The sequence below is a fragment of the Lutra lutra genome, chromosome 16, assembly GCF_902655055.1.
Source record: "Lutra lutra chromosome 16, mLutLut1.2, whole genome shotgun sequence".
NCBI lineage: Eukaryota > Metazoa > Chordata > Mammalia > Carnivora > Mustelidae > Lutra > Lutra lutra.
In genome coordinates, this window is record NC_062293.1 from 682,863 (window position 1) to 709,314 (window position 26,452).

The 26,452-nt window shown below is 58.1% G+C and overlaps 2 protein-coding genes across 2 annotated transcripts; both read left to right on the forward strand.

Annotated features, from left to right (window-relative positions):
• The first annotated feature begins 223 nt into the window (after positions 1-223).
• On the forward strand, positions 224-13,629 carry SECTM1 (secreted and transmembrane 1). The gene is made up of 7 exons (XM_047708395.1): positions 224-307; positions 8,673-8,824; positions 10,940-11,041; positions 11,402-11,713; positions 12,486-12,542; positions 12,735-12,898; positions 13,214-13,629. Exons 2-7 carry the CDS (start codon positions 8,740-8,742, stop codon positions 13,226-13,228), a joined length of 735 nt encoding a protein of 244 aa, XP_047564351.1. The 5' UTR covers positions 224-307; positions 8,673-8,739; the 3' UTR covers positions 13,229-13,629.
• A 1,489-nt stretch (positions 13,630-15,118) lies between these two features.
• CD7 (CD7 molecule) lies at positions 15,119-18,925 on the forward strand. Its single transcript, XM_047708396.1, has 4 exons — positions 15,119-15,690; positions 17,043-17,357; positions 17,606-17,736; positions 18,462-18,925. The coding sequence occupies exons 1-4, from the start codon at positions 15,615-15,617 to the stop codon at positions 18,567-18,569; spliced, it is 630 nt and encodes a 209-aa protein (XP_047564352.1). The 5' UTR covers positions 15,119-15,614; the 3' UTR covers positions 18,570-18,925.
• Positions 18,926-26,452: the final 7,527 nt, after the last annotated feature.

Sequence of the window (26,452 nt, forward strand, 5' to 3'; positions counted from 1 at the left end):
AGACTCATTGTTCACGCACCCCACCCCGTGCCCCACGCTAGTGCAGTGTTTTTAAACAAAGACACTGTGAAGAACTACCAAGAAAGTCGTGAACCTCTTCTGTGAACCAGGGCGGTTCCCAGGACTCCAGACTTCCCCGAACTCGGGGTTTCCTTCCCGGCGGCGCGGGGTACCGGGCCTCGCTCCCGCCGCCTCCGCCCTGGCCCCGCCCCGCCCCGCCCGAGCGCCCGACTGTCCTCCCGGCCTCGGCGCCCAAACGGCTGCGGCCACGGGGCCTGGAGCAGCGGCGCGCGGAGCCGGGGCGCAGGTGAGCGCCCGCAGGGGTGGGGACGCGGGGACGCACGGCCGCCGGCGGCGTGGCTGGGGCTTGCGCGGTCCGAGGGCTCCGGGAGCGGAGATGGAGCCCCTGGGGCGCTGCGCTGACCCGCACCCGCAAACGTGCGGCCCCGAGGGCCCCGCCAGAGTGCGTGCGCCAGGGGACCGCGGGCAGAGGGCGCGCACGGCTGGTGAGGAGAAGGGACAGAGGCCGCAGGTCGCACTGGGGACCTCCTCCCCGCGTGGCCCACTCTGGAGAGGGCAGAGAGGTCGCATCTCGGCGTCCCGCAGACTCACACTCACTTTCGTGGACTTACACCCAGGATATGCGCACACTCGCTCTCACACCCCCATAAAAGAGAAATGAGCCGCTGGAGACTTCCCCAGCCGGAAAGGGACCCCGTGCCTGCGAGCCGGGAGAGGAGCTGCCCCTTCTCATGCTTCCCTTGGCATTTGGTTTGGCAGCGAATTCCGACTTCCGTGCATCACCCGTGGCTGGTTAATGAGCTGCGGCATGGAAACCACTTTCCGGGGTGGGCCTGTGGGTAGAGGAGCCCAAGCCCCTGGGAGGCCCGCCTGTCCCCCGGGACTGTGACAGTGAGGGTGGGGGGAAGATGTGCTTTTGGCCCCAGGGCCCAGGGGAGGGGCTCCCAGGGCTGATGTGGGGAAGAGGGTTCTTGGAGCAGGCAGCTTGGGAGACAGGATGTGCTGGCCCAGTCCCCAGGCCTGGAGGACTTTACTGCCCAGCGGGGGACCTCTCCCAGCCACAGCTGCAGGGTCCATGATGGGGGCAGCCGCACCCTGGCTGGGGCGCTTCCCCTACTCCTGCTCAGGCTGGGGGTCCAGAGCCCTTGCAGGCCGCACCTGTCTCCTGGAGGTGCTCGGTCACAGCGCTGGTGAGAGGCTCGGCCCGCTCGACCTTGTGCACAGGCTCGTGATCCCCACGGCAGGGGAGACAGTGGCCTCTCTTTGGGGCTGCGGGAGCACCCGGCCCCCTCCCTCAGCTTTCCCTTTTCCCAAACCCGGACACACACTTTCCAGATCATGTTGAGTTTTAGAATGTGGGTGAGGTTCAGTCGGGTGAGGTCCGGAGCAGACGACCAAGAACGAATTCTTGAGACGTCTTCGGTGCAGAATGGTGGTTTATGAAAGCCCGGAGCAGGGCCCGCGGGCAGGAAGAGCTACGGCCCCGGGCTGTGAGGGCGGCAGGTTATGGGTTAGGGGAGGTGAGGAAAAAAGGAGGTTTCAGTAGAACTTTCATATGCTAAAGATGCTATGGGATGCGGGACTGGAGGCCTTGCCCTTGCCCAGGTCGTTATTCCCTTCTTAGTAAGGTGTGAGCATTAAGATGGCTGGGAGATTCCTAAAGAATGTCATGTATGTCCCACCCAGGAGTGGGGGTGGGGGAGGGCTGCAGGGCTTAGCTTCTGCTTTGTCCTCAGCCACCGTCATCACTGTCACTGACTCCCATGTGTGGAGAGCTCCAGAACCCGTGAGTCGCCCTTGGTCGGGGACCCACAAATGCCGGCTGTGTCGCTCCCTACCCGGCAGGCAGACGCATCCCCGGGGCGCCCACCGGGGCAAAGCCTGCACCGCGTTTATTTGCCTGCTGCCCGCCCTCCTGCTCCACACCAAGCTGCTGTCTTCTCACCTGTCCCTTTCCCCATCACGTCCCGGTCTCCCTCCCTCTGGTTTTCCTCTCCTTTGCTGTGTTGGGAAGTGAGACGGTTCAGGCAGGGGGAGTGAGGCCGCCACAATTAAAAGACACACTTGATTTCGATAAATGAGTCATTCTTCACACGCACGTATGTCCCTAATCCTGCAGGGAACATGGGCTACAGATCTGCTCCTCGCACGTACCTGGGTGTCTGTACTGTGCCTGGCAAGCCCAGAGAGGAGCCTGTGTCACCAGAGTGAATTTTCTCCTAGCAAATTCCCCAGAACAGCCCAACACCTGGCCTTGGCTGTGCTTGAATCTGACACCAAACAGCCATGGAGGTGGGGTCAGGTCAGCCAGGGCTGGGGGCAGGTGGACACAGTCACCGCTGGGAGGGAGGAGCGTGGCTCAGTACTGGCAGCCAGCCTCAGGGGCCTCCAGGACCTAGGCACTGAGGTTTGGAAGCCCAGCTGGCCTCCGCAGCAATGAGCTTTGCTGGCCGGGGGTCCAGCTCTCGTACTGGGTAAGGGCTGCCACCCAGAGATAGCCCGGACTGGGTTCCGTTCCTCACAAGACAAATGAACGGGCAGAGCCAGCACACCAGGAGGCAGGACTTAGAAATTGCATTCTGTGGGACCTCTGCTGCCTTTGGCTCTGTGCCCCGAGAGTGGCCACCTGTGACTCATGGTCAAAAGTGCAAAGTCCCTGGAACCACTCCAAACGGGACTCACACGACCTCCGGGCCTCCCAGTAAAGATGGGATTCCCCAGACCTGGGAGCAGGAGTATCAGGAGAGCCAGAACGGCGCCGTGAACAGCGAGGGGGAACCCCGCCTGGCTCCCTGCCCTGCCCTCTGGTCTCTGGACTGTTCCGAGGGGGACAAGCCGAGCCAGGGAATGCCCTCATAGATAAGCCCAGGGTTCAGCATTGGCACCCATGCCACCTGCCGGTGGAGGTCCATGCCCCGATCCAAAAGGAGGACCACTAGTCAGTGGTCAAAGCCAGGTGATGCCCAGGATAGCTGTGGGAGTCCCCAAAGGCTCAGGGCGGCAGGATGTTCAAGAGGACTTTGGAAGCTTCCCAGTCTCTAGTCTGGATCCCCCATCTCTAGTCCGGATCCCCCGTCTCTGGTCCGGATCCCCCATCTCTGGTCTGGTTCTTTTTCTTTTTAACTTTTTTTTTTTTTAAGTCGGCTCCACACCTGATGTGGGGCTTGAACTCAGGGCCCTGAGTTGCATGCTCTCCTGACTGCCACCCAGTGCCACAGGGACTGTGATGGAGGGAGTGACGCCAGCCCAAGGTGGGCAAGTTTGGAAGTGAAAAGGGGTGCAACCCAGGTAGCCCCTTATCCTAAGTGTGGAACCAGGGGATCCTACCAAGAGGCGGGACCTCTCCCAACATAAGGAAAGTGTGGAGAGGGGCTGAGAGAGGCTGTGAGTGAGGGGAGGGCCGTCAGAGCCTGGAGAAGGTTCAGAGGAGGCGGAGGGCTTTGGGCAGCGGGAAGAGAAGCCTGGAGCCCAAGCCAGTGCCCATCCCGGGGCCCATGTCCTCAGTGGGCACAACATCCGGCCTGCCTTGGAGGACGCAGCAGAAGCTGGCCGGGGGCTACGGGAAGACGCCGGTGGTGGTAGGAAGTCTGGGACACTTCCTGGCTTATTGTGTAGACAGTTCAGTACACATTAGAAAAACATACATAGAGGGACACCTGGGTGGCTCAGTTGGTTGGGCGGCTGCCTTCAGCTCAGGTCATGATCCCAAGGGCCTGGGATCGAGTCCCACATCGGGCTCCTTGCTTGGCGGGGAGCCTGCTTCTCCCTCTGCCTCTGCCTGCCTCTCTATGTGCCTGTGCTCAATTGCTCTCTCTCCCTCTCTCTCTCTGACAAATAAATAGATAAAATATTGAAAAAAAAAGAAAACAAAACAAAAACATACATAGAAACAGCACATCTAACCATCGCTGTAGATGCATATTTCTTTTTTTTAATTAATTAATTTATTTGACAGAGATCACAAGTAGGCAGAGAGGCAGGCAGAGAGAGAAGAGGAAGCAGGCTCCCCGCTGAGCAGAGAGCCTGATGCAGGGCTCGATCCCAGGACCCTGAGATCATGACCTGAGCCGAAGGCAGAGGCTTTAACCCACTGAGCTACCAAGGTGCCCCATAGATGTGTATTTCTTAAGGTGAGGTCAGAGTAGATAGTAAGATTTAAAAAATTAGTCCATGTAAAGTAATTGTTAGGGTTGGGGGATGCATGGTGTGTTAGAAACTGCACAGGCTGGGGGGGCCCATGAGGATGAGGGGGCTGGGGAGGCTGGCGGGGCTGGCCCCGGCTGGTATGCTTCCCTCAGCAGGCAGATGAAAACCTGAGAGCAGAGGTGACCAGGCCAGGACCACCTGGGGCTCGGGGCACCCGACAGCTCATCTCCTCCAGGAGGCCGTGCCCTGGATGAGGACGGCCAGTATCTCCCACACCAGCTGCCTCATGTGACAGAGGCGAGGCTGCCTGCCTTTCACTTTCCTTTTGCTTTTGCACACCACACCCTCTTCAGGTCTCACCGGTCAGGTCAGCACGTGCGACGTGCACACACCTTCACGGCAGTGACCAGCTCTCTGTGTTGCCTGGTCCAAGGGAGGAACAGAGGGGGCCCTGGCGGGGAGGCCGCTCAGGTCCCCGAGGCTGAGCACCCGCTGTGCACGTGGGTGGCACGGGGTTCTGGAACCGGCGAGAATCCCAGAGGACCCCGCAGAGACGGCCCTAGCTCTGCGTGGACTGAGGCCCTGGTGCGGGATTGCGAAATAGCCCATCCGTGTATTTATTCTCAGTCAACATCCCGGACAGTTTCATTGGAACTCGAAACGTGACTGCAAGTTTATGGAGAAGGAGGGACACCTGGCAGCGGGCAGGACAGGCCTGAGAGGGAGATTTCGGGGGGAGGGCTCTGTACAGTGCAGACTGTGGGACCTCCTGCCGTTCCCTCTAAGTCCCGAGGTTGCGCCCAACCAGTACGGTGGAAGTACCTGCACCTCTGGACGGAGGGTGCAGCACCCCGTCTGCTGGGTATGCCGTGCGCACTGGGCCACCAACGGGAGGCTCTGCTGCTCCCTCAGCGCCCGGGTCCAGCGGCTGGCCGCCCGGTGGCATTCTGGTTCCCGTGGGAATCCTGCCCACCTCGATGGGGACACCTGCCCCCTAGTTCCGTGCGCCTTCACCTCTCATGCGGGGCCGGAGCCTGGGTCGGCGCCTGGCCTGCCTGGAGGGTGCTCTCACCTCCAGCCAGAGGAGAGCTTGGCCTGCCTCCCCCCGCCCCGAGACTGGGGCACCCTGGCCCACATCGCAGCGCTGGGGAAGCATGGGCACCCGAGGCAGCGCTGAGCTTGGCCAGGGGCAGCAGGGAAGAGAAAGGTGTACCGATGCCCAACAGGAGACCACGTTGGGGGAAGCTCTGGTCCCCATCACAGGTGGCGACCCTGGGAAGCTCAGCAAGGACTCGAGGGAGCTACAGAGGCCCCTTCGGACTGTTCTCGAGGCAGGAGGACAGAAATACCTCGGGGCCTGCCGAGGGTTTCCTCCACGGCCAGGCCGAGGCCAGACGCCACAGATGGGTCTGGTGCTCAGCTTGCATAGTGACCCGCGGCCTGAATCGGGGAGGCCGGTGCCCGCGCAGAGCTCTCCCTCAAGCTGGCACAGAGGGCTCTGGCCGCGGGCCCAGGAGAGACCACCGGGATCAGCAAGGGTGCCTGGGGCCAAGGGGCACGATTGTGTGTTTTCCCATTTCGGAAGATTTTTGTCGGGGGTGAAAGAAAGAAAAAAAATGTGTGTCTTCTAATTTAAGCAAAGTTATTTTGTAATAATGTTTGGGAACAGCAGAGCAGATCCTATCTGAGGTGCCAGGAAAAGACCCACAGAAAGTTTCGGTTCCTCTTCCTAGAACCCTCCATCCACAGAAGCAGCATTTAATGGGAATGAGCTGTGCGCGCCTGGTCTTGGCGATGGCTGATAGGCATCAAAACCAGCAAGGCTGCCGCGGGATCGCCTCCAGCTGTGAAACGTCCCCATCTTCTGTGTTATTCAGAGCGGATTCATTCCAGTGGGACCCGGGCCGACGCCCCTCCCCACTCATCAGCAAGTTCTAGTTTGAAGAGGAAAATTGATTTTGGTTACGCTAATAATATTCTCGTGAGGAAACAAACCTGCAGGGAAAGACAGAGCAGAGGGGAGAGCCTGCCTTCCCGGGGTGAACACAGCTGACGAGGCTACGTTGGGAGCAGCGGCGTCCCGGGCGAGTCGCCCACGGTTAGAGGCGGGATGGACGGGACGGGGGTGCCACGCGTGGGATGTCTTGGGCGCAGCCCACTTTCTTGGAAGAAAGCGTGGACGCTGTCACGCAACGCTTGCACAATGGCCTTGAGGGAATTCATGATTCGCACGTGGAGGTCCAGTTCGGTGCCCGTGGATCCCCCACGGTCTGGGAGGTCTCTGGAAAAGGACACCTGAAAACAGCAAACAAATAACACTTCACTTAACAAAACCGTGACTTTCAAAGAAAACACGGACGACATAAACATGTAGAGTCTTGTTGCTCCAGGAACAGTCCAGGGAGAAATGTTGGAGCAGGAGCACGTTTGCCTTGCGGGTGGCACTTGGTTTCTCTAAAACACGAGTCCTACAGCCCCGTACGGAGGAGACGCTCTACCCCAGAAATGCAGGCAGACTTTGCAAAGGCGGCGGCAGCACGGCCCCCCAATATAGTGGGTGGGGACCCAACGAGGAGCTTCCTAAGATGCCAGGCACATACAGCACATCAGCCAAAACCCTCAGCCACGGGGACTCAGGGTGTGGGACCCTGGGAGAAGGGGTACACACCCACACACGGGCCTCTTGGCTCAGCACGGGTTCTCGCCCCCGGGAGCCCAGAGCCCTGTGTGGACTGAGAGAAGGAAAGCCTCCATCCATCAGCCAGGCCGAATGCCCGTCCTTCTGTCTGCCCTCCTTACCTGTCTCTGTGGAGGACCAGCCAGCTCGGGCCAGCCCTGAGCCAGTGGGCACAGCCTGTGCGAGGGTCCCCTCCCTACCCTCCCCAGGAGTGTGGCCGCCTAGCCAGAGCCCCTTGGGCTGGAGGCCAGGAGCCCAGCAAGTGGTTTGTACTGAACATTGTTGAAACTCTTCCCACCTCAAATTAGATGTTTCTTTCAAAAGCTGGATCCGGCTGTTTTCCTTTCTCAGTGGTTGTGCAGGGCAGGGCAGGCCTTCTCTCGCAGCTCCAAGGCCCCCAGATCAGCATGTTTTCACAGAAGACCACACCCGGAGACCCGCCATGAACCCCGGGGTTGGCTGGTGGGGTCAAGGTGGGAGGACACGCCTGCCTGCTCAGGCCCCCAGGGGTCTGGGGAGCTGCGCGCAGCAGCACGGAGGGGGGTGCTCTGTGGCCCTGGTGGGGCTGGGATCATTCCTCCCAGCCCCACTCCCCTGACTGGGGTCAGGACTGGGCCTGGTCACCAGTGGCCCCAAGTGTCTGGAGGCCATTAAGTTCAAAGTTCCCAGTGCTGCTGGCCCTGGTGCCGCATTCCCCCCAAACAGCTGAATTCAGGCAAAGCTGCGGAGACACGAGGAAGACCAGGGGTTGCCAGGGGCCCGGAGAAGGGGATGAGCGGCTGGAGCACAGGGTTCGGGGACAGCTCTGTCAGGGACACGATGACGGATGCAAGCCATTATGCATTTGTCCAGACAGCCCTTCCATTCGACACACGAGTGAGCCGTGCGGTATGCGAAGCACAGACTTCGGGCAACGCCCAGGCGTGTGCCAGCTCACGGACAGCGAGGTGCGTGCCGCGGCAGGTGCGACGAGCAACGCGTGTGCCACCACAGCGCTCCCACGTGTCAACTCTGCACTTTCTGCCCAATTTTCCCGTAAATCTAAAACTGCCCAAAGACAAAACAAAAAGTCTATTATTATTATTTTTTTAATCAAAAGGTCAAGAAATGGCCTGGCAAGCAATTTTAAAATACTTTTAAATAAGGGCAACCGGCCAGCTCAGTGGCCAGGAGGCGAGACTCTTGGTCTCAGGGCTGTGAGTTCGAGCCCCACACTGGGTGCAGAGTTGATTTAAAAATAAAATCTTAAAAATAAATATATAAAATAAAATACTTTTAAATAATTTAATCAGAAAAATGTCACATTAACAAAGGTCAAGAGGGTTGCAGAAGCCCGCGGGGGCGCTTGTGTGAAAGGAGACGGAAGGCCGCCTTGTGAGTCCCACAGGAGGGCTCCTTTGCTTGATAAGAGCCCATCCCCTAAGGACGTCTCGAAGGAAGCAGGTGCCCCCAGCCCAGGAAAGGGCAAGGGCGGGGAGGGCAGGGGCATCCAAGGCAGTCTAGGAATGGTGTCAGATCCCGAGTGGGCATGACCCGTGTCCACAGGAACACAATTCAGGCCAGTTTTGCACATTTTATCGTCATTATGGTGCTGTCAGCAGGGCTCTCTCCCAGTGACGTCCCTCCTGGCTTGTCCGTGTTTCTTGTTTGTCTGTCAGTGGCCAGCATCGCGTACACTATAAAGGTACAGAGAAGGTGCAGGAGAAGAGGCCTAGCGGGGTCTCTGGCCTCCGGGCACAGCTGGTCAGGGAGGAGCTCGGGACTGCTACCCGCTCCTGGCCAGGCTGCAGCCCACAGACTTCTGATCCTGTGGCTTTCCTTCCTCCAGGGAGTGTCCCAAGAACCAATGAAGAGGACACAAGACCCCTGAGGCCTGCCTGCCTGTCCTCCTGGCCATGCTGACCTTGACATTCCCCCTCTCGGTTCCCCAGATGCTGTGGGTTGTCCTCCTGGTCACCTCCCTGAGTGCTCAGGATGGAAGTAAGTCTCAGGAGGCCTCCCTGCGTGCTGGTGGCCCAGCAGGGGCTGGGGAGGGGGAGGCAGGGGTGGGAGAAGCAGATCCACATCAGGCCCAGTGGGACCCAGGCCCCAGGTAGAGACCATGATCTTGAAAGGGGCTGGCCCAGCACTCCTGGGCCACAGTGGGATAAGCCAAGTCCTCCCACGGATGGCAGACGGGGGGTACCCACTCCAGCGCCCAGTGATGACCATCAGAACACGTATGGGGATGGCTAAGAGTGTGTCCAGTTTCCATGGGAAAGAAGGTCGGGCCCATTAGTGACAAGTGCTGTGGCCAGAGGAAGGGCAGCAGGACAAGTCTGAGGGTTCTCTGCCTCTGCTCTGGTCCCTGATCCCTCCTTGGGCCAGTGGCTCCAGCATTACCTGGGAGCTCGTTAGACATGTGGACTTTTGGGGTGCGCTCCGTCCTGCAGAATCAGGCCGGCCCCTTGCACATGGCTCCGGGGGAGGGCAGAGTAGATGCCGGAGCCCAGGGCACCTCAACCTGGTGGAAGAAATCCCAGGCGGAGGGAGCATCTGTGACCACCCCGGCTGTCCCCGGGTGCGGTCATGGTGGGGTGCCCCTAGGCTGGATCATCAGCACATCTGGGATTGGCGGGAAACCTATGAGCTGCAGAGGTCCGGGGCTCCCAGGCACTGGACAGATGACAGCAGTCCTGCCCGGCCCCTCCCGGTTCCAGCTCTGCCGGAATCTGACAGCCAGAGTCAGCCCCCTTCGTAGGCGTGGTGACGTGCCAGCAACCAGCGCGGAGGGCTCTGTCTGGCCTGGGGCCCCCCCGCCCGGCAGCCTCTCTGTAGGTGGGGCAGGGGGTGCCTCAGAGTTGTTTGAATTTCTGTGCCAGGTGTGTGTTCATGCAACACTTTGACAATTTTGTAAAGATGCAGAGAAGGCATTTTATTTTATTTTTCTATTTAAATTCAATTAATTAACACAAAGTGAACTATTAGTTTCAGAAGTCAGTGACACGTCGGTTGCTCACAACACCCGGTGCTCATCGCATCCCGTGTCCTCCTTAGTGCCTGTCACCCAGTGCCCCCCAGCCCCGCCCCTCCAGCCACCCTCGGTCTGTTTCCTGTGGCTAAGGGTCTCTTACAGTTTGTCTCCCTCTGATTTCATCTTGTTTTGTTTTTCCCTCCCTTCCCCTTTGCTGCTTTGTTTTGTTTCTCAAATTCCTCGTATCAGGGAGATCATATGATAACTGTCTTTCTCTGACTGACTTATGCACTGAGGACTTGTAAATGGCAAGATTTCATCCTTTCTGTTGGCTACGTCGTGTCCCTTTCCTCTATAGACCACATCTGCAGAGAAGGCATTTTAAAACCCTTCCTCAGGACAAACTCCCCAGCTGCTGAGGGGAACATCGGGGAGACCAGGTCGGGCTCCTTCTGCGGACACGCACGTGGAGGTCTACATCCACGGAGCTTTGACCGGCCGCCACCATAGCCACCTTCTGGAACCCGGGCAGTTTCCTGCCAGCTCCATGGCCTCCCCGAATCGAGCTCCCCCCCACTCTGGTGCCTGCTGGCCTGTGCCCGCTGGCTGAGCTACCCTGGCCAGCTGCACAAGGTGCAGACATGGGACTGGGGCCTGGGATGGGACCATGGTCTCCGCACTCTGGGTTTGCTCAGGCTTGTGCCTGTCTTGCAGAATTTCCACCTCACACACCCTCTGCTGTGGGCTCCCAAGGCCCCAGGCACAGGGCCACATGTGGCACCTGCCACTCTATGTGGACTTGGTGAACTGTGGGCTCATGCAGCACACGGCGTGCCCAGAGCTCGTGCCGCTGTCTGGCATCTGTCCACCTCTGCCTAGTCCCTAGTGGAAAGTGCCACAGCAGGACCAGGAGGGCTAGGCCGGCTAGCTCACGTTGCACGAGGCCCCTATTGCCGTGTGCCGGGGCTCTGGGTCCCTGTCGGTCAGAGTTCGCTCAGACTGTGCGGTGAGGCTGGCGATGGGTGACTGTTCCAGGACTTGGCCTCCCAAGATGGCGGGGCGGGTTCCACGGCCAGCAAGCCAGGTGGAGGTTGGGGCCCGTGCTTGTGGCTTCTGACAGTGGTGGTGGCGGTGTCCTGCAGGAGCGGAGAACCTTCTTTGTGGAGCTGGGTGTGCACGCCTGGCCCAGGACCCCGGGGACGGTGAGGCTGCTGCAGGTCTGGCCACGACTGCACAACACTCCCGTGAGTGCACAGAGTGCGCGTGCCCTCCTTCCCCAGAATCCGCCTGCAAAGAGGGGAGTTCTGGGGGACATGCCCGGGCCTGGTGACACGCCACACTAGCTGCGCATGGGGATACACACGCATGCACACACACAGCCTCCCTGCTTTTACTTCGGTGTTGTTTTCCTGCTTGAGGCACACGTGCTGATCTGTCCGATGGGTGGGTACGGAGCTCCTGCATCCTCCAGCACCCTGAGCTGGGCCTGGGCGTCCCTGGGACCCTCGTCTCATCACCGTCCCTCCCTCGACCCCAGGGAGGGCGGTCAGTGAGCGTCCTGAGGCCCTGCCATGACCCATATGTGACCTGGCCCCTGCACACAGAATGGGACAACCCCACCTGCACCGAAGGAGTGGTGTCCGTGCCCCGAGGGGAGCGCGCCGTGATGGGCTGCAACATCTCCAACCCCTTCCTCAGCGTGGCCGTTGGTCTGGGCACCCCCGGGGCCGGTGTCCAGCCGCTCTTCCGTGTGCGGTCCCCGGGGTGCTTCTGCCGGGAAGGGTGGCAGCTCCGGGTGCAGGGAGGCGTGGCCCAGCTGGTGATCGACAACGCCAGCGACTCCCAGACCGGATGCTACAAGTGGCGCCTGCAGGGTCTGCAGAGAAATATCAGAGTCACCACACTGAACGTTTCAGGTGAGGACAGCATCTTCGTCCCCCCAGCCCACCCCAGGGGCTTTCGTATTTGGGAAGGGCAGGGGAGCCGTTCTTTTCCCCCCAAAAGTTCCCAGGGCCCCAGGATGGGGCCCAGAGAATGCAGGCCTGGGTTCCGACAGAGCAGAATGAAACAAGACCAGCCTCCGCTCCTCCAAGGACCTGCGCCACGAGGGGGTCAGGCGGGGGCTGCCCTGTCCAGGGAGGAGGCGAGGCCGTGTGCCTCTCCCGCTCTGCCTCAGACCTCCTCCCTACCAGCTCGGGGGGAGAGGTTCCACCCGCAGCCCCTGCAGAGTTTCGTCTGCCCCCGAAGGGCCCGCCTCCCTGCTCTCACCCAGATGCCCCGTGAGGCCTCCACTTCTCCCTGAGCCGGTCCCGCTCCCCCAGCCTTGCCCTGGACATTGTCCACCTGAAGGGTCCAGCGGTCCCCTCCAGACCAAGGCCTCCCCTCCAACCAGTCCACATCCATGCCTCCGCCACCTGCCGTCCCCCTTCCACTGCCCTCACGTGAGTGGTTCCTCACTTCCCCTCCACTTGGAGGAGCGCTCCCTGTCGCGAATCCCCTCCGGGACACTGCTCAGACCCACAGGCAGCGACCGCCCCACTGGTTCCAATCACAGTCTCCCTGGGCTGTGCGGTGGCTGAGAATGGTGTCCCCGGCCTGGCCAAGCCCAGGGAAGGGACCCAGCGAGCCCTTCGGGGACTCCTGGTACCCTCCTCTCATCTGATTCCTGGGCCTGGGGGGCTGCGTCAGGGGCAGTGTCCCAAGACCTGAAGGAGAGAGGACGTCCGCTCTTTGCAAATCCCTGTGGTAGGTGTTCTTACCCTACACCCAGGTACCCCCGGGCTGTCCCCATCCTTCATGCCAGCACCCCTGTCCAGCCTGCACACCCCACCCCCTGCTCCCGGCCCATGGGGGTGATGTCTCCCTCAAGGGTGCGCTCAAGGCAAGAAGTGGCTCCTCATAGGTGAACAAGTGCCCCCCTGCCCCCACTTCCCACAGGCCCAGAGACGCCGTGCCCGCCCGAGGCCGGAGACCCGCTCACGGTGGCCCTCGTGGTCAGCAGCGTCATCGTCGGCCTCCTTTTCCTGGTGCTCGGCGTGTTAGCCTGCACCAAAGGCTCAGGCCCCCCATGCTACTCCCCCCAGAAGTACTCAGGACCCCAGGTCTGAGGCCCTGCACCTAGTCTGTGGGCTGGTGGGGCTGGGGGTCACCTCGGGCCCAGAGAGACACACGCCCCTCCCTCAGAGGACCCCAGCTGGCAGTGGCAGGTGCCTCCCTCCCAGTCAGGCCCACTGGGTCCCCAAAGCACTCATTTGTCCCAGGACACCCTGGGGGCAGCACAGAGGCTGGACTTCCGGCTCCTTACAGGAGACCTAAGACACGGGGCCCAGCGGGTGTGTCTGCATGCCTGTGAGCACACGTGACCCGAGTATGCCCACACATTCTGACTCAGCTCTCATCCCTGCTTCCCTCCCCAGGAGAGCTGGTTCTGAACTGGCAGGTGGAGGGCCTGTGAGGAGGGTGATGAACGGGCCTAAAACCCGGAGCCGACCCCAGGAGTCCTGCCCACTCTGAGGCCACCAGCCCCCGAAAGCCGCCCCTCAGGAGTGGAGCCCCACGTGTCCCACCTCCATCCAGCTGTCATGCCCGTCCCATGAACCAGGCAGCAGCGCTGACAGAAGCAGGCCCCCATCCCTGCCTCTGGCACAGGAGACCCGCTCAGCCCTTCTGCCCCAGAGGCCTGCTTCTGCCGGCTCAGAGGAGGGAGGGGCGGGAGGAGAGGGTGTGACCCAGGCTGACCCCCACCCACCTCAGCCTCCCGCAGCTGTCTCAGCTCCCCGACTACCCCCCCCCCCAGCCCCGCCAGATTCTCTGGTCAAAAATGGGAAAATCTCAGGGACGCCTGGGTGGCTCAGTGGTTAAGTGTCTGCCCTCAGCTTAGGTCAGGATCTCAGGTTCCTGGGATGGACTCCTGCCCAGAGGGGAGCTGCTCCTCCCTGTGCCTCTCCCCTGGCTTATGCTCTCTCTCTTCCTCTCTCTCCCTCTCTCAAAAAAATAAAAAATCTTTAGGGCGCCTGGGTGGCTCAGTGGGTTAAAGCCTCTGCCTTTGGCTCAGGTCATGATCCCAGGGTCCTGGGATCAAGCCCCGCATTGGGCTCTCTGCTCGGCTGAGAGCCTGCTTCCTCCTCTCTCTCTGTCTGCCTCTCTGCCTACTTGTGATCTCTGTCAAGTGAATAAGTAAAATCTTTTAAAAAAAGAAAAAAAAGTCTTACAAAAAAAAAAAAAAAGGCGGGGGAAGAAATCTAAAACATTTGACCTCAAAGAACCTCTCCCTTCTCTGCCCCATTGGCGCCTGGGACCTGGGCTTCCAGCCTCAGGTGCAGAAGCGACAGGCTGCTGTACCCTGGAGATGCCCCAGCTTGGGTCTTAGCTTGATTTGGGCCCACTCCTGTCTTTGGCCCTGGGCAAGAACAAGTTTGGCGTCCCTGCCCCCAGGTCCTGAGGCCAAGCTGTGGGGGAAGGAGGCCAGAGGCGGAGCTCCAGCCACCAGCACCACGGAGGGGTCGCTGTAGCCAGAGCCCCTTGGCTAGGGAGGCGGACAGAGGCACCTGGCAGTCAGGTGTCCACACAGCCCTCCCCACCCTGACCTCCCAGCCGCAGGGTTCCCTTCCCCCACCTGCCCACCTGCAGGCCCTTCCCTGTCCCTGACCCTTCTGTCAGATGTCATAATCACAACGTGTGATTCTGAAGAGGGACACACAGGTTTTTCTGACGTACACATTCGGGGATACCTGAGTGGCTCAGTTGGTTAGGCATCGGACTGTTAATCTCAGCTCAGGTCCTGATCTCAGGGTCATGAGTTCAAGCCCCACGATGGGCTCCAGGCTGGGCATGCAGCCTACTTAAAAAATAAATAAATAAAATATACATTTGGTGCTCTGAAAACCCATAGCGCTAATCTTTACGATGAATAAAGTAAATCAACCAAGAAATCATCAAATGACCTGAGAACTACACGTGTTTTAAGTGGGGAAAAACACAAAAACTAAAAGAAGCTGCTTCCTGTCTTAAAGCACTAACAAGGCAGAAAGGCATCCAAAGAGGCTGCTGGGGGCGGTCGCCCCTCCGTCACCGCGGAGAGCCCAGGCTGGAGGCCCTGCCTGCTCCCTTGACTTGGGCCTAGACCTACAGGCAAGTCCTGGGCCTGGGTCCTCCACTGTTTTCATTTCCTCCTTCTTGCTTGTGTTTTCGCGCGTTTCTGTAAGAAGATTGAGTTCTGGGGCCTCCCTCCAGGCCCCGCCCCTGCCTCCAGGCTCCGCCCCTCCCTCCAGGCCCCGCCCCTGCCTCCAGGCTCCGCCCCTCCTTCCGGGCTCCGCCCCCACAACGCGGGGGGGGGTCACTGAATGGTAGGCCAGATTTCTAGGCATAAATCAGGTTGGACAGAAGGTGACCCAGAGGATCCAGGGCATCCGGCCCCTGAACCCACCCCCCGAGGGTCTCCCCCGGCTTTCTGCTGGTGCTGCCCCCCACCTCGGGCCTGTGGAGACACAGCGGGGGGTGGGGGACCAGGACAACTGGTCACCCGTTGGCCTCTCAGCAGGACAGTGCGGAGGGGTGAGAGGGGGTGAGGACCGCCCCTCCCAGCCTGGCCCTCCGCACCTCCCCTTGCCGGTGGCACCACTCCAGGAAGCCCTTCTGGAGTGCCGGGACCACCAGCCACCGCCTCCCGCCGCGCCGTTACCTGGGGGTTCGGGGCGGTGCCTCCGAGCTGGTGGCTCGCAGGCGGGTGCTGCAGACAGGAAGAGTCTCAGCCAGCTGTGAGCGGGGGCCCTGCTTCTCCCTCGGCGCTGGTCTGCGGGGGGCAGGGTGGCGGCCAGCATGGCCCCAGAGCTCCCTCTGCTCCCGCTGCGCCTCTCTTATGCCTGTACCCTGCTCGGGGCTCTGGCCACCCAAGGTAAGCCCTGCCCTGCCTCACCGCGTCCCCCACTGTGCCCCCACCTGGGGATGCTCCTTCCTGGGAAGGGGGTGGTCTGGGGATCCTGAGCGTGACCTCCCCACGAAGCCCTCCCCACCCCCAGTGACGTCTGAGTGCAGAATCTTTTTCTTTACTTAAATGTCTGGCGATTCTCCTTTACATAATTAGCAAAGTTACCTTGGTTATGAGAGAATGTTGTCCCCTAGTTTGTTTTTTTTTCTATTTTTTAAAGATTTTATTTATTTATTTGACAGACAGAGATCACAAGTAGGCAGAGAGGCAGGCAGAGAGAGAGGGAGAAGCAGGCTCCCCACTGAGCAGAGAGCCCGATGCGGGGCTCGATCCCAGGACCCTGAGACCATGACCTGAGCCAAAGGCAGAGGCTCAACCCACTGAGTCACCCAGGCGCCCCTGTTAGTTTGCTTTTTAAAACAGATACATGTGCAAAGTTCTGCAGTAAGATGGAAATAGTGGGGTGGGGTGGGGAGACAGCAGAAAAAGAAAGAAAAGAAAAAGGAAGTTCCAGAATTTAGTTTGCTGAGAAGCTGATGCTTGGATTACATTAAGGAAAGTTCACTGGGACACCAGGTGGCTCAGTCCATGAAGCGTCTGCCTTTGGCTCAGGTCACGATTCCAGGGTCCTGGGATCAAGTTCCATGTTGGGATCCCTGCTCAGTGGGGAGTCTGCTTCTCCCTCTCCATCTGCTGCTCCCCTACTTGTGCTCTCTCTCTCTCTCTCTGATAAATAAAATAAAGTAAAATAAAATAAAAATAAAGAAGGTTCATGTTTGCACCAGGAAGCTGGTCTGGCTGGGCCCCAGCTGGGCAGACAAAGACATTTCCAAGCGTCCCTCAGACAAGCCAAATGTGCCCACCCCACAGAGCCACCAGCTCTAGGTGTCTGGAAATGATGGGGACACTGAGGCAGCCAGCAAAGGAAAGAGAGAAGGAGACAGCACAGCCTGTTGGGCTATCTTGGGCACAGTCTGTTAAGAGAAGGAGAAGGTGTAGGGGCGGGGAGAAGTGGTCGCTGCTCGGTGAAGGACCAGCTGCTCTGGAAGGAAGGAGCTGCAGCCCGAGCTTCCCTGCGGCCCCAGGGTGCAGAGGTCACAGGCAGCTGGCTCCCGTGCGGCCCCATCAGTGTTCGTGTCCGGCCACTGAGGTGTGTGTGCCCCAGAGCAGCGTCCAGTGAGAGGGCTCACTGTGGTGACACGGCCACAGCGGGCTGTCCCAGGGCCCCTCTGTCCCTCTGGCGTGCCCTGCAGAGAGGAGGGTCCCTGCCCCCTGTCCCCAGGCCAGGCTGTGGTGACAGCAGGGGGTCCTTCCTGCAGAGGTGCGGCAGCTCCCCCCCTACACGATTGCCTCAGAGGGGGGCTCCATCAACATCACCTGCTCCACGAGCGGGCCCCTGGCCGGGGTCTACCTGAAGCAAAGGTGGCCAAAGTCCACCAGCGTGATTTACTATGAAGACAAGAAGCAGCCCACAGTAGACAAGTGCTTCCGAGGTCGTGTTGCCTTCTCCGGGCTGCAGCACAACCTGACCATCACCCTGAGCCGCCTGCAGCTGGCTGACGCTGGGGCTTACGTCTGCCAGGCGGTCATGGATGACGAGGTCTGGGGCCCTGGCACCCTGGTGCTGGTGACAGGTAAGGAACATGCCCACCCTGGGACCCACTCCGCCTCCCTGCATGGTAGGCAAGGCTCCACCTGCCCTTGTCTGCCCCGAAGTGTCCTCTACGCTTGCTTGAGATGTTCATTCCGGCTGGAGCCCACTGCCTCCAGGAAGCACCCTGGATTGCCCATCCCCCCACTCCAGAGCCCCTTCATGAACCCCAAAGTGTCTCGTGGAGTGGAATCCACCACCTGCCACATACCTCTCCACTCCTCTTCACAGACAAAGTGTCCCAGGAAGCAGACACGTGCCAGAAGTCTCAGCTGACCTCGGCCTTCCCTGTGGTCCTAGCTGTGAGCTGCTTCTTCCTCGGGCTGGCGATAGGGGCAGCGTGTGTGCTGAGGAAGACACAGGTCAGTGTGAACCCCCAGATATCACCTGTGTCCCTGTCAGCCAGCTCCTCTAAGAAAGCAGAGCGGGAAGGAGAAGGTTAAGCCCCAGAGAAACCCCAGGACCTGTCCACCCCCTCATCGGGGTCCCTGAGAGTTTGAGGGTTCAGGTGGCAGGGTCCGAGGTGGGAGGGAAACCCAGGAACTGGTGCGGTTAGCAGGGATGGGCACGGCCCCCAGAGGGTGACAGCCACTGAGGGGAGGAAGGAGGGTCCAGGCAGATATTCAGAGAGCATGGGGGACAGCATGTATGTGGCCGTGTGACTGTGAGCACATGTGTGCATGAGTCTGGAGGTGTGAGGTTGGGGGCAGGTGAGAACATGCGCTGGGGGGTGACAGAGATAGGTGCCAGAAGTGGTCAGCTTTGCCCTGGTCACTCACTTGCCATTGCCCAGCTCCACGTCCCCCTGAGACAGCCCCCCCAGATCCCTGGGGCAAGGTCCCTTTCATCCTCCACCTCCCTGCCACTGGCCCCCCATCCCACCCCACCCCCGCCCCCAGCCTGGGGCAGCTCGGGAGACCTCGGGGCTGCCCAACGCCCCTTGTGAACTGACTTCACGCAGACCCCAAAGCCCAGCAGCATTTCAAGGGTGGAGTCTAAAAGCTTCCTAAGCAGGTGTGCGCTGAAGAAAGAGGGTGTCCCGGAGCAAGCTGGGCCCTGTACAAAGAGGACAGGCTTTCCCTTCCAGGTCAAGAAACTGTACTGCACAGAGGACAAGAACTCAGCATGTGTGGTGTACGAGGACATGTCCTATGGAGGCCAAAACAGGATGTGCACCCCCAATGAGTACCAGTGAGCCCAGCAGGCCCCTCTCCAAGCCTCCCTCTGCCCAGGCACAGCTCACAGAAAACCACCTGACCCACCAAGGTCACACCAGCAGCTCCCTGCAGCCATCAGGCTCCTGGTGTCCCGGGGCCTCCTCTAGGAAGCCTTCCTTGCCTACCTCCTGCCTGCCACGCTGCCCTGCCCAGCTGGTTCTGGAACCCTGGGCCCACCAGGGAGGAAGCCTGTGTCCTGCTGCTGGCTGCCCTTCCCAAGAGCTTCTCTATGGGTGGATTGGGCCGGCCGGCAGAGGGCCAAGAGGGAGGGGAAGTCCAGTCCCAAACCCAACTCAGGCTTGCCGGAAATAAAGCTTCTCTTCTCCCCTTCTGACTCCAGCATCTATCTGTTCCTCACCCAGCTCAGAGCCAAGGAGGGGGACGGCTTGACTGATCCCCGCCCCAGACAACTTCTAGGACTCTTGCTGCCAGTGTGATCAAGTGCGGGACCACCGAGGAAGGGGAGGAGCAAGGGGGTACTTTCCATGCTCCAGGCCGCAGGGGGGCTGCAGAAGGGGCAAATCAGCCAGAGCACTCACCCAGGTCTCAGCCAGCCCTCAGCCCCTTCACCTGTCCTCACCTGCCTCCCCCACAGAATGAGGTGGGGGTGGGAGGGGGGCGCTGGCCTGGGGTCTAGAATGAGAGCCCCACCCTGGGCGTGCTCCTGCGGGAAGGGGGGCAATGGGAACTTGGGGAACCTGCTTGCTGTCCGGGGAGAGGAAAAGGCACCCCCATTGTGAGTGAGAGCTGTGGGGTGTCCTCCTAGACTCTGGGCTGAGAGATAGCAGACCATGCTGCCCAACCCCCACCCCTGTCCTGCGCCCTGGAAGCTCCCACCAAAACCGCAAAAACAAAACTGACATAATCCGGGGCGCTGGGTGCCTCAGTGGGTTAAAGCCTCTGCCTTCGGCTCAGGTCATGATCCCAGGGTCCCGGGATTGAGCCCCGCATCGAGATAAGGGTCAGGAGAGGTGGGGGACGTGGAAGGGGAACCCAGCCCTGGCCCCCCGCGGCCCCCCCCCCCGCCACGTAGTCATAGTCTGGAGTGTGGAGAGAAGGGCAGACAGTCATGGGACAATTGTGAGCATGGAGGACGGAGGGGGACCATGAGGAGGGGGTAGGTCCATGGGGGCACAGCCTCTGGTCACTAGGGTGGGGTCAAGTCAAGCCTGCCTCAGGTGACAAGGGCCTGTGGAGGGAGGCTAGAGGTGATGTCTTTCATCTACAGGAAGTTGCTTCAGAAGGGTGGGGAGTGGGGAAAGGGTGGAGGCTCCTGGGAGCTGATGGCCAGGGCAGGCGGTGGGAAGCAAGTCCGGCCAGGCCTGGAAACCACAGAGCCCCCCTCCTGAAGAAAGAGTAGACCCCAGACCCCTTATTTACAGAGGGGAAGCTGAGGCGCAGAGAGGCAGGGCTTGTCCAAGGCCGTGCTGATGAGTGGTCAAGAGTGGGGACCAGAAGCGAGCAGTCCCCTGATGGTGCATCTGGGTCTGCAGGGCTACCTGCGTTCCCTCTGCGGCAGGGGTTCCCTGGAGGCAGGGACACCAGGACTTGGTGTCTCTGTTGGTCTTCCTAACTGCCATTTGGGTCCTAGTGGCAGGTCCCTGGTGCCCTCCACAAGAACCACTGAGGTCATGCTCCTAGTCATCTCCCCCCAGCCTGAGGTGACTCCCTGCCCTGGTGAACGCATATCCCCCTACCCAGGGAGAACCAGGGTCAAACCCCCGTCTGGCCTTCTATTCTGGAGTCGCAGATTTAAACAACCACGTGTGCCCGTCTGTGCTTTAGAAACGCGGGTCACACATGCTTTCCACACCCAAGGCCATTGTAACGCTTGCCACAGGGGTGCACCGTACTGGGTATGGCAATTCTCCCCTGTGGACATTTAGATCGTTCCTGAGTTGTGAATTTTCGTATCAAAAGCAAGCAATGGATAGCAATGTAATTTTGTCATCACTCTGTGCTGACCATATGCCTGGTTCGTTCCTCTCATAACAAAGAGCCTGAGCATGGTCCAAGTCCTGGTTCCCCACTGTCTTCCTCCGTACTTGAGGTTCTCAGGCTTCAATTTCCTCATCTGTAAAATGGGGACAATGGCTTCCCTACCTGGTAGGGCACCATGAGGACTGAACCCCACAGGTAAACCCTCAGAATAGGCCTCCACTGAGCAAATGCTCTGTCAACCGCACACACAGAAGGTGGAAGCAAGACCCTGACTGTGAGAAGCAAAACTTGAAGGAACAGCCTCCATCCCCAGGCCACAGATGGGGGCAGGGAGCTTTGAGACTTGGAGAAACAGGATGGTTGAGTGCAGTGGGGAACAGTGGAAACATGCACCACAGGGCATTGACTCCTTCCCACACTGGCCTCCCAAGCCAGAGGACGGCCACTGACCCTCCCATGAAAGCTAAGTTCCCAACACAGAAGCGAGCCAGGGAGGACAGCCAACAGGGAGGGGTTTGGCATGGGGTTGGCATGGAGGGGTGGGGTCTCAGCCTACCCCCGGGCTCACCCCTCCCCACTCCAGTTTGGCCTGCCCCACAACCCTGGACCAGACCTGACCACCTCAAGACTCATGGCCTGATACTCATATCATTAGGAGACAGCCGGCCAACTGGCCACGTCCACCTCTGGGGACAGGGCTAACCAACACCAGAGTCAAGGACAGAGTAACAGACACTCATAGAGGACAGTCATCGAAACATCTACTTGGAAAGGTTGGGAATCAAACCATAATTGTTGACCCAAGAAATAGAAGGAACGAACAGCAAGAGAGGGAGGGCAGATCTGATGGAGAAACTCTCCTGGAGAAAGAGAAGGAAAGAAGCTCTCAAAGACACAGGCAGTAGAGGAGAAACTTACCCAAGGAAGCCCAAGAAAGGGGGACAGGATGGTGAGAGCCCTAGGGGCAGAGCACAGTGAGACTCTCAGTAAAGGGGCCCCAGACAGCCCCCCAGCAAAGGGAGAGGGAGAAGGCAAGCCTGCACCCACACATTCCAGGGGCAAGAGAGAAATCCCAAATCTCAAGTGACATCAGATTTCTCAGAGACAAGTCTGAATTCGGGAAGACAAGGGCATAATACCCTTAACTACTGAAAGAAAATAACCGTACTTGAAATGTTATCACTTCAGTGTAAGGATGTGATAAAGATCTTCTCAGGCACATAAAGTCTTCAGACACTCCATCAAAAATCGACTCTGGAGTCACTCTTGGAGGCCGTGTTCAAATAAAGGAGACCCAAACACAGGAGAAAAGAGACGAAAATTACAAACAAGTTACTTTCCTCCAAAAAACAATGACTAAAGAAAATAATCCTACAATCTACAATCTATGGGAAATCTACTGATAATCTAGAACTGAAGCTGCAGATTAAAACCAGCACCGCGAGATGGGGAGGGCGGACATGAAAGGCGGCGGGAACGCGCTGAGACATCTATGTCGTCAGAAGGAAGAGGCAAAACTAAGCTTAAGAAATCATCCCGTGTGGGGTGCCTGGGTGGCTCAGTGGGTTAAGCCGCTGCCTTCAGTTCAGGTCATGATCTCAGGGTCCTGGGATCGAGCCCCGCATCGGGCTCTCTGCTCAGCAGGGAGCCTGCTTCCCTCTCTCTCTCTCTGCCTGCCTCTCCGTCTACTTGTGATCTCTCTCTGTCAAATAAATAAATAAAATCTTAAAAAAAAAAAAAAAAAAGAAATCATCCCGTGAAAGTGAACGGGAAGGGCTCCAGGGCAGCCGCAGTGAGCACCCAAACAGAGCATAAACCAGGAGAAAGAGCTGGATAGCAGAAACAGGAAAAGAGAGAAAAAATAGACGCGAAGAATGTGCAGTGAACAGGAAATATTAAATGAGGTGACAATATAAACTAACTTAACAGCAAGCACAGTTAGCCCCGATGACAGAACTTACAACTGACGTGATTATACAGGGCGCCTGGGTGGCTCAGTCAGTTGGGCACCTGCCTTCGGCTCAGGTCATGATCTCAGGGTCCTGGGATCGAGTCCCACAAAGGCCTCCCTGCTCAGTGGGGATCCCTCTTTCCGGGCCTGCTGCTCCCCTTGCTTGCGCGCTCTTTCTCTCTGTGTCTCTCTGTTAAATAATAAATAAAATCTTTTAAAAAATTATAAATAAATAAAAATAAATAAGTAAACAAAGTAATTATACAATAAACACCTTCACAATAAATGAGAATTGGTCAAACTCACCAATTAAAAGACAGGGCCGGGAGCCTGCTTCCTCCTCTCTCTCTGCCTGCCTCTCTGCCTGGTTGTGATCTCTCTCTGTCAGGTAAATAAATAAAATCTTAAAAAAAAAAAAAGAGAGACAGGGCCAAACTGGGTTTAAAAGAAAAGATCCACGGACGCCTGGGTAGCTCAGTGGGTTAAGCCTCTGCTTTCGGCTCAGGTCATGGTCCCAGGGTCCTGGGATCGAACCCCACATCAGGCTCTCTGCTCAGTGGGGAGCCTGCTTCCCTTCCTCTCTCTCTCTCTGCCTGCCTCTCTGCCTACTTGTGATCTCTGTCAAATAAATAAATAAAATCTTTTTAAAAAATCCAACAATATATGATTGGTGAGAGATAACACTTTATTTGTTTTCAAAGTTTTTATTTATTTATTTATTTATTTATTTATTTTTAATATATCATATAATATATAAAATAATAATATTTTTATAATAATTTTATAATAAAATTTTATAATATTTTATATATTATATAATATATAAAATAATAATATATTATTTTATTTATTTACTTATTTATTCAAAGATTTTATTTATTTATTCATGGCCCGAGCCGAAGGCAGAGGCTTAACCCACTGAGCCACCGGGTGCCCCAAGAGATAACACTTTAAACAAAAGGACACTAATAGGTTGGAAATAAAAGGGTAGGAAACATAAAAAGCAAGTATGAACCAAAAGAAAGCTGGAATTATCAATCTCATTTCCTAACAAAATAGAAATACTGGTAAAAACAATAGAACAGAAATATAGAACGAATGTAGGTACATATGAACCTAAAAATAAATGGGTAAAATATGTAAACCCAGGAATGACAGAGGCACTGGGAGAAGTCAACAAATCAACCATTTCAACCTGAGGTTTCAGCACAACCCTTCAAATCTGAATTGTGCCATTCATCCATACGGAATCCCACACTCATCAAGCGGAAGCCACAGGTGAACCTTTTTTTTTAATGATCATTTACCGTCATCAGTTTCTGAGCAAAAACAGAAACAGAGGGAGGTCTACAGGCCCAACGCAGTCTCCGTGAATTACGAACACGCACCCCCAAAGTAGGAGTGTACATTTTACCTTCACTGGAGGCATGGGATGGCATACATGATACTCGAGAGGCCAGCGGTGGGACAGCCGGGAAGGGACGGGTGCGTGACGGGAGAGCGGGCCCCTGCATGTTGAGGAGGGGCAGAGAGGGTCGTGAGTCCCCTGGACGGTCCGCAGGGGCCAGGCTGAGGGCCATGTGGCCCCAAGGCTGCACCACACCCGAGTCCTCACCCTGTACCCCCGCACCCTGGGCGCGGCTGGGCGGGCAGCCTCCCAGATGGTCCTGTGTGGATGCGGAAAACGCGGGGCAGTGTGGGTGCTCCCCGGGAAAGGCAGCAAGTCCAGCCTCGTCAAGTCTGAGCCATGCAGACTGAGAGGGGCCCCTCCAGAAACGAACACAAGATCACAGTAGAAATCAGGAACAAAAGTGCATAGTCAGGACGGGAAAAGAAATCACAAATTTCTAAAAGCATCCAAACCGTCCAGAAAATGATATTTTTTTAAAAAGATTTTTTATTTATTTATTTGACAGAGAGAGATCACAAGCAGGCAGAGAGGCAGGCAGAGAGAGAGGAGGAAGCAGGCTCCCCGCTGAGCAGAGAGCCGATACTTTTTAAAACAATGGACGCCACCAACCATTCTGCTTCTTTTTTTTTTTTTTAATTTTTTTTTTTTTAAGATTTTATTTATTTATTTGTCAGAGAGAGCGAGGGAGAGGGAGAGAGAGCGAGCACAGGCAGACAGAATGGCAGGCAGAGGCAGAGGGAGAAGCAGGTTCCCTGACGAGCAAGGAGCCCGATGCGGGACTCGATCCCAGGACACTGGGATCATGACCTGAGCCGAAGGCAGCTGCTTAACCAACTGAGCCACCCAGGCGTCCCAACCATTCTGCTTCTTGCTACATAATTTCGCTGCCTGCTCTTTGGCCTCCCCTCCAGACGACCAGGACTTTGTGATGCCGTTTTCTAGAGAGAGCACAGAGTTTAAATATCAGTCCTTCTGCGGCACAGCACGGGTCAGGAGGTGCTTGGCCAGCTGAGTGAACACGGGACCTGTGCCTTGTCTCCCTGCAAACACGAGGATTCTGGGAAATTCTACTTTTCAAGACTCTCATCCAAAAAGAATAAAAGGGGGATGGCACCGTTATCACTGGGCCGGGTCGTCACGCTGCGTCGTCCTGGAGATGAAACGTGTGCTCACCAGCTCCGACGAGCACCCAGCTTCGGCCGCCCGCGTCCCGCTCCACAGGCCGCACACCTCGCTCCCGGCGCTCTGGAGACACGGGCCCCTCTCATCCGCGGCCTCACCCACAGCCTCCCGAGACCCGCGGGTGCGCCTGGAGGAAACCCGCGTTCTTCCCTGCAGCCGCTGTGACACGTTACTACAGACTTGGTGGCTTCAAATAATGGAAATTTATTTTCTCACAGTTCTGGAGGCCAGAAATTCAAAAGAAAGCCCCAGCTGGATCCTCCTGGGGGGTCTGAGGGAGGCTCGGCTCCAGGCTTCTCCGCGGCTGGCGGCTGTCTGCGATCCGCACTCCTCAGCCTGTGGCCTCTGTCATCACGGGGACTTCTCTGTGGTGCCACCTGTGTCCACATTTCTTCCTTCTTTCAAGGATGCCGTCCTACTGGCTTTAGCACCGTCTAAGATGGCCTCATCCTAACTTGACGATGTCCGCAGAGACCCTCATCTCCACATAAGGTCCCCTTCTCGGGTTCCGTGTGGGCATGACTTTCGGCGGGGACTGGGCAACATTCAGCCCCGTACACCATCCCTCTCCCACACAGACAGCAGGAACTTCTTCGCTCTGGGAGAGACCACACGCCCCTAAGTGGACCCCAAATCATGTATGTCCGGACTCCGAGGGGCTCCAGGCCAAGCCACGGACACCTGACGGCCGCACAGGGAAGGAAACAGGGCTCGGTGCCGCTGTGGTGAGGATGCACATTGGGCACGTCGGCCTGGGCTGGGGCTGAGGCCTGAGCGGCGGGAGGTGGACGCACCCCTGCTTGGGGCCCAGCAGCCGGCCGGCCTCCAGAGATGCTGCCCCCCCACCCCTGAGTCATCGGAAAGTGGGGTGGTCATTTCTGTTACAGGAGGCGAGCTGGAGTCCAGGGGGCTGAGGGGCCGCCCTGCTCCTGGGTCGCAGATGTCCTGAAGCTTCCCTGAGGTGTACTGTGGGGTTACGGTTGCCCCATGCCATGGGGATTGGCAGCCCCACCACACAGCACACTTGCTAGGGGTTCGCCTGGGCCCCACTGGGTCAGGAACCCTGGGGGAAGGGGCAGTGGACGCCCAGCAGGAGGAACAGGTGGGGCCGTGCCTGACAGATGTCCGCATGGCTGAGACCAGCGTGGGGGCGACACGTGGAACCAGGAGCAGTTTTCTGTCCCTCTACATGTGTGAGGGACTTTCATGTCCATCCAACAGTCCTGACTGAGCAGCCACTGTACACAGGGTACAGGGGCAAACAAACTCCGGCTCATGTTGCCGAGGAGCCAGCATTCCCGGGGAGGCAGGAGGGAGATGTGACCCCAGGGGCCAGAAAGCCAGGGTGCGGGAGGAGCCTCGTGGTGCGGGGAGAA

What these genes read in the sequence shown, in the direction of transcription:
- SECTM1 (XM_047708395.1), top strand. Translation starts at nt 8,740, where the DNA reads ATGCTGACCTTGACATTCCCCCTCTCGGTTCCCCAGATGCTGTGGGTT. An exon ending in CACCACACTGAACGTTTCAG is followed by an intron (nt 11,714 to 12,485) that starts GTGAGGACAGCA and finishes GGGCTGCGTCAG; the next exon opens with GGGCAGTGTCCCAAGACCTG. An exon ending in GCTCTTTGCAAATCCCTGTG is followed by an intron (nt 12,543 to 12,734) that starts GTAGGTGTTCTT and finishes CACTTCCCACAG; the next exon opens with GCCCAGAGACGCCGTGCCCG.
- CD7 (XM_047708396.1), top strand. Translation starts at nt 15,615, where the DNA reads ATGGCCCCAGAGCTCCCTCTGCTCCCGCTGCGCCTCTCTTATGCCTGT. An exon ending in CGGGGCTCTGGCCACCCAAG is followed by an intron (nt 15,691 to 17,042) that starts GTAAGCCCTGCC and finishes TCCTTCCTGCAG; the next exon opens with AGGTGCGGCAGCTCCCCCCC. An exon ending in CACCCTGGTGCTGGTGACAG is followed by an intron (nt 17,358 to 17,605) that starts GTAAGGAACATG and finishes TCCTCTTCACAG; the next exon opens with ACAAAGTGTCCCAGGAAGCA.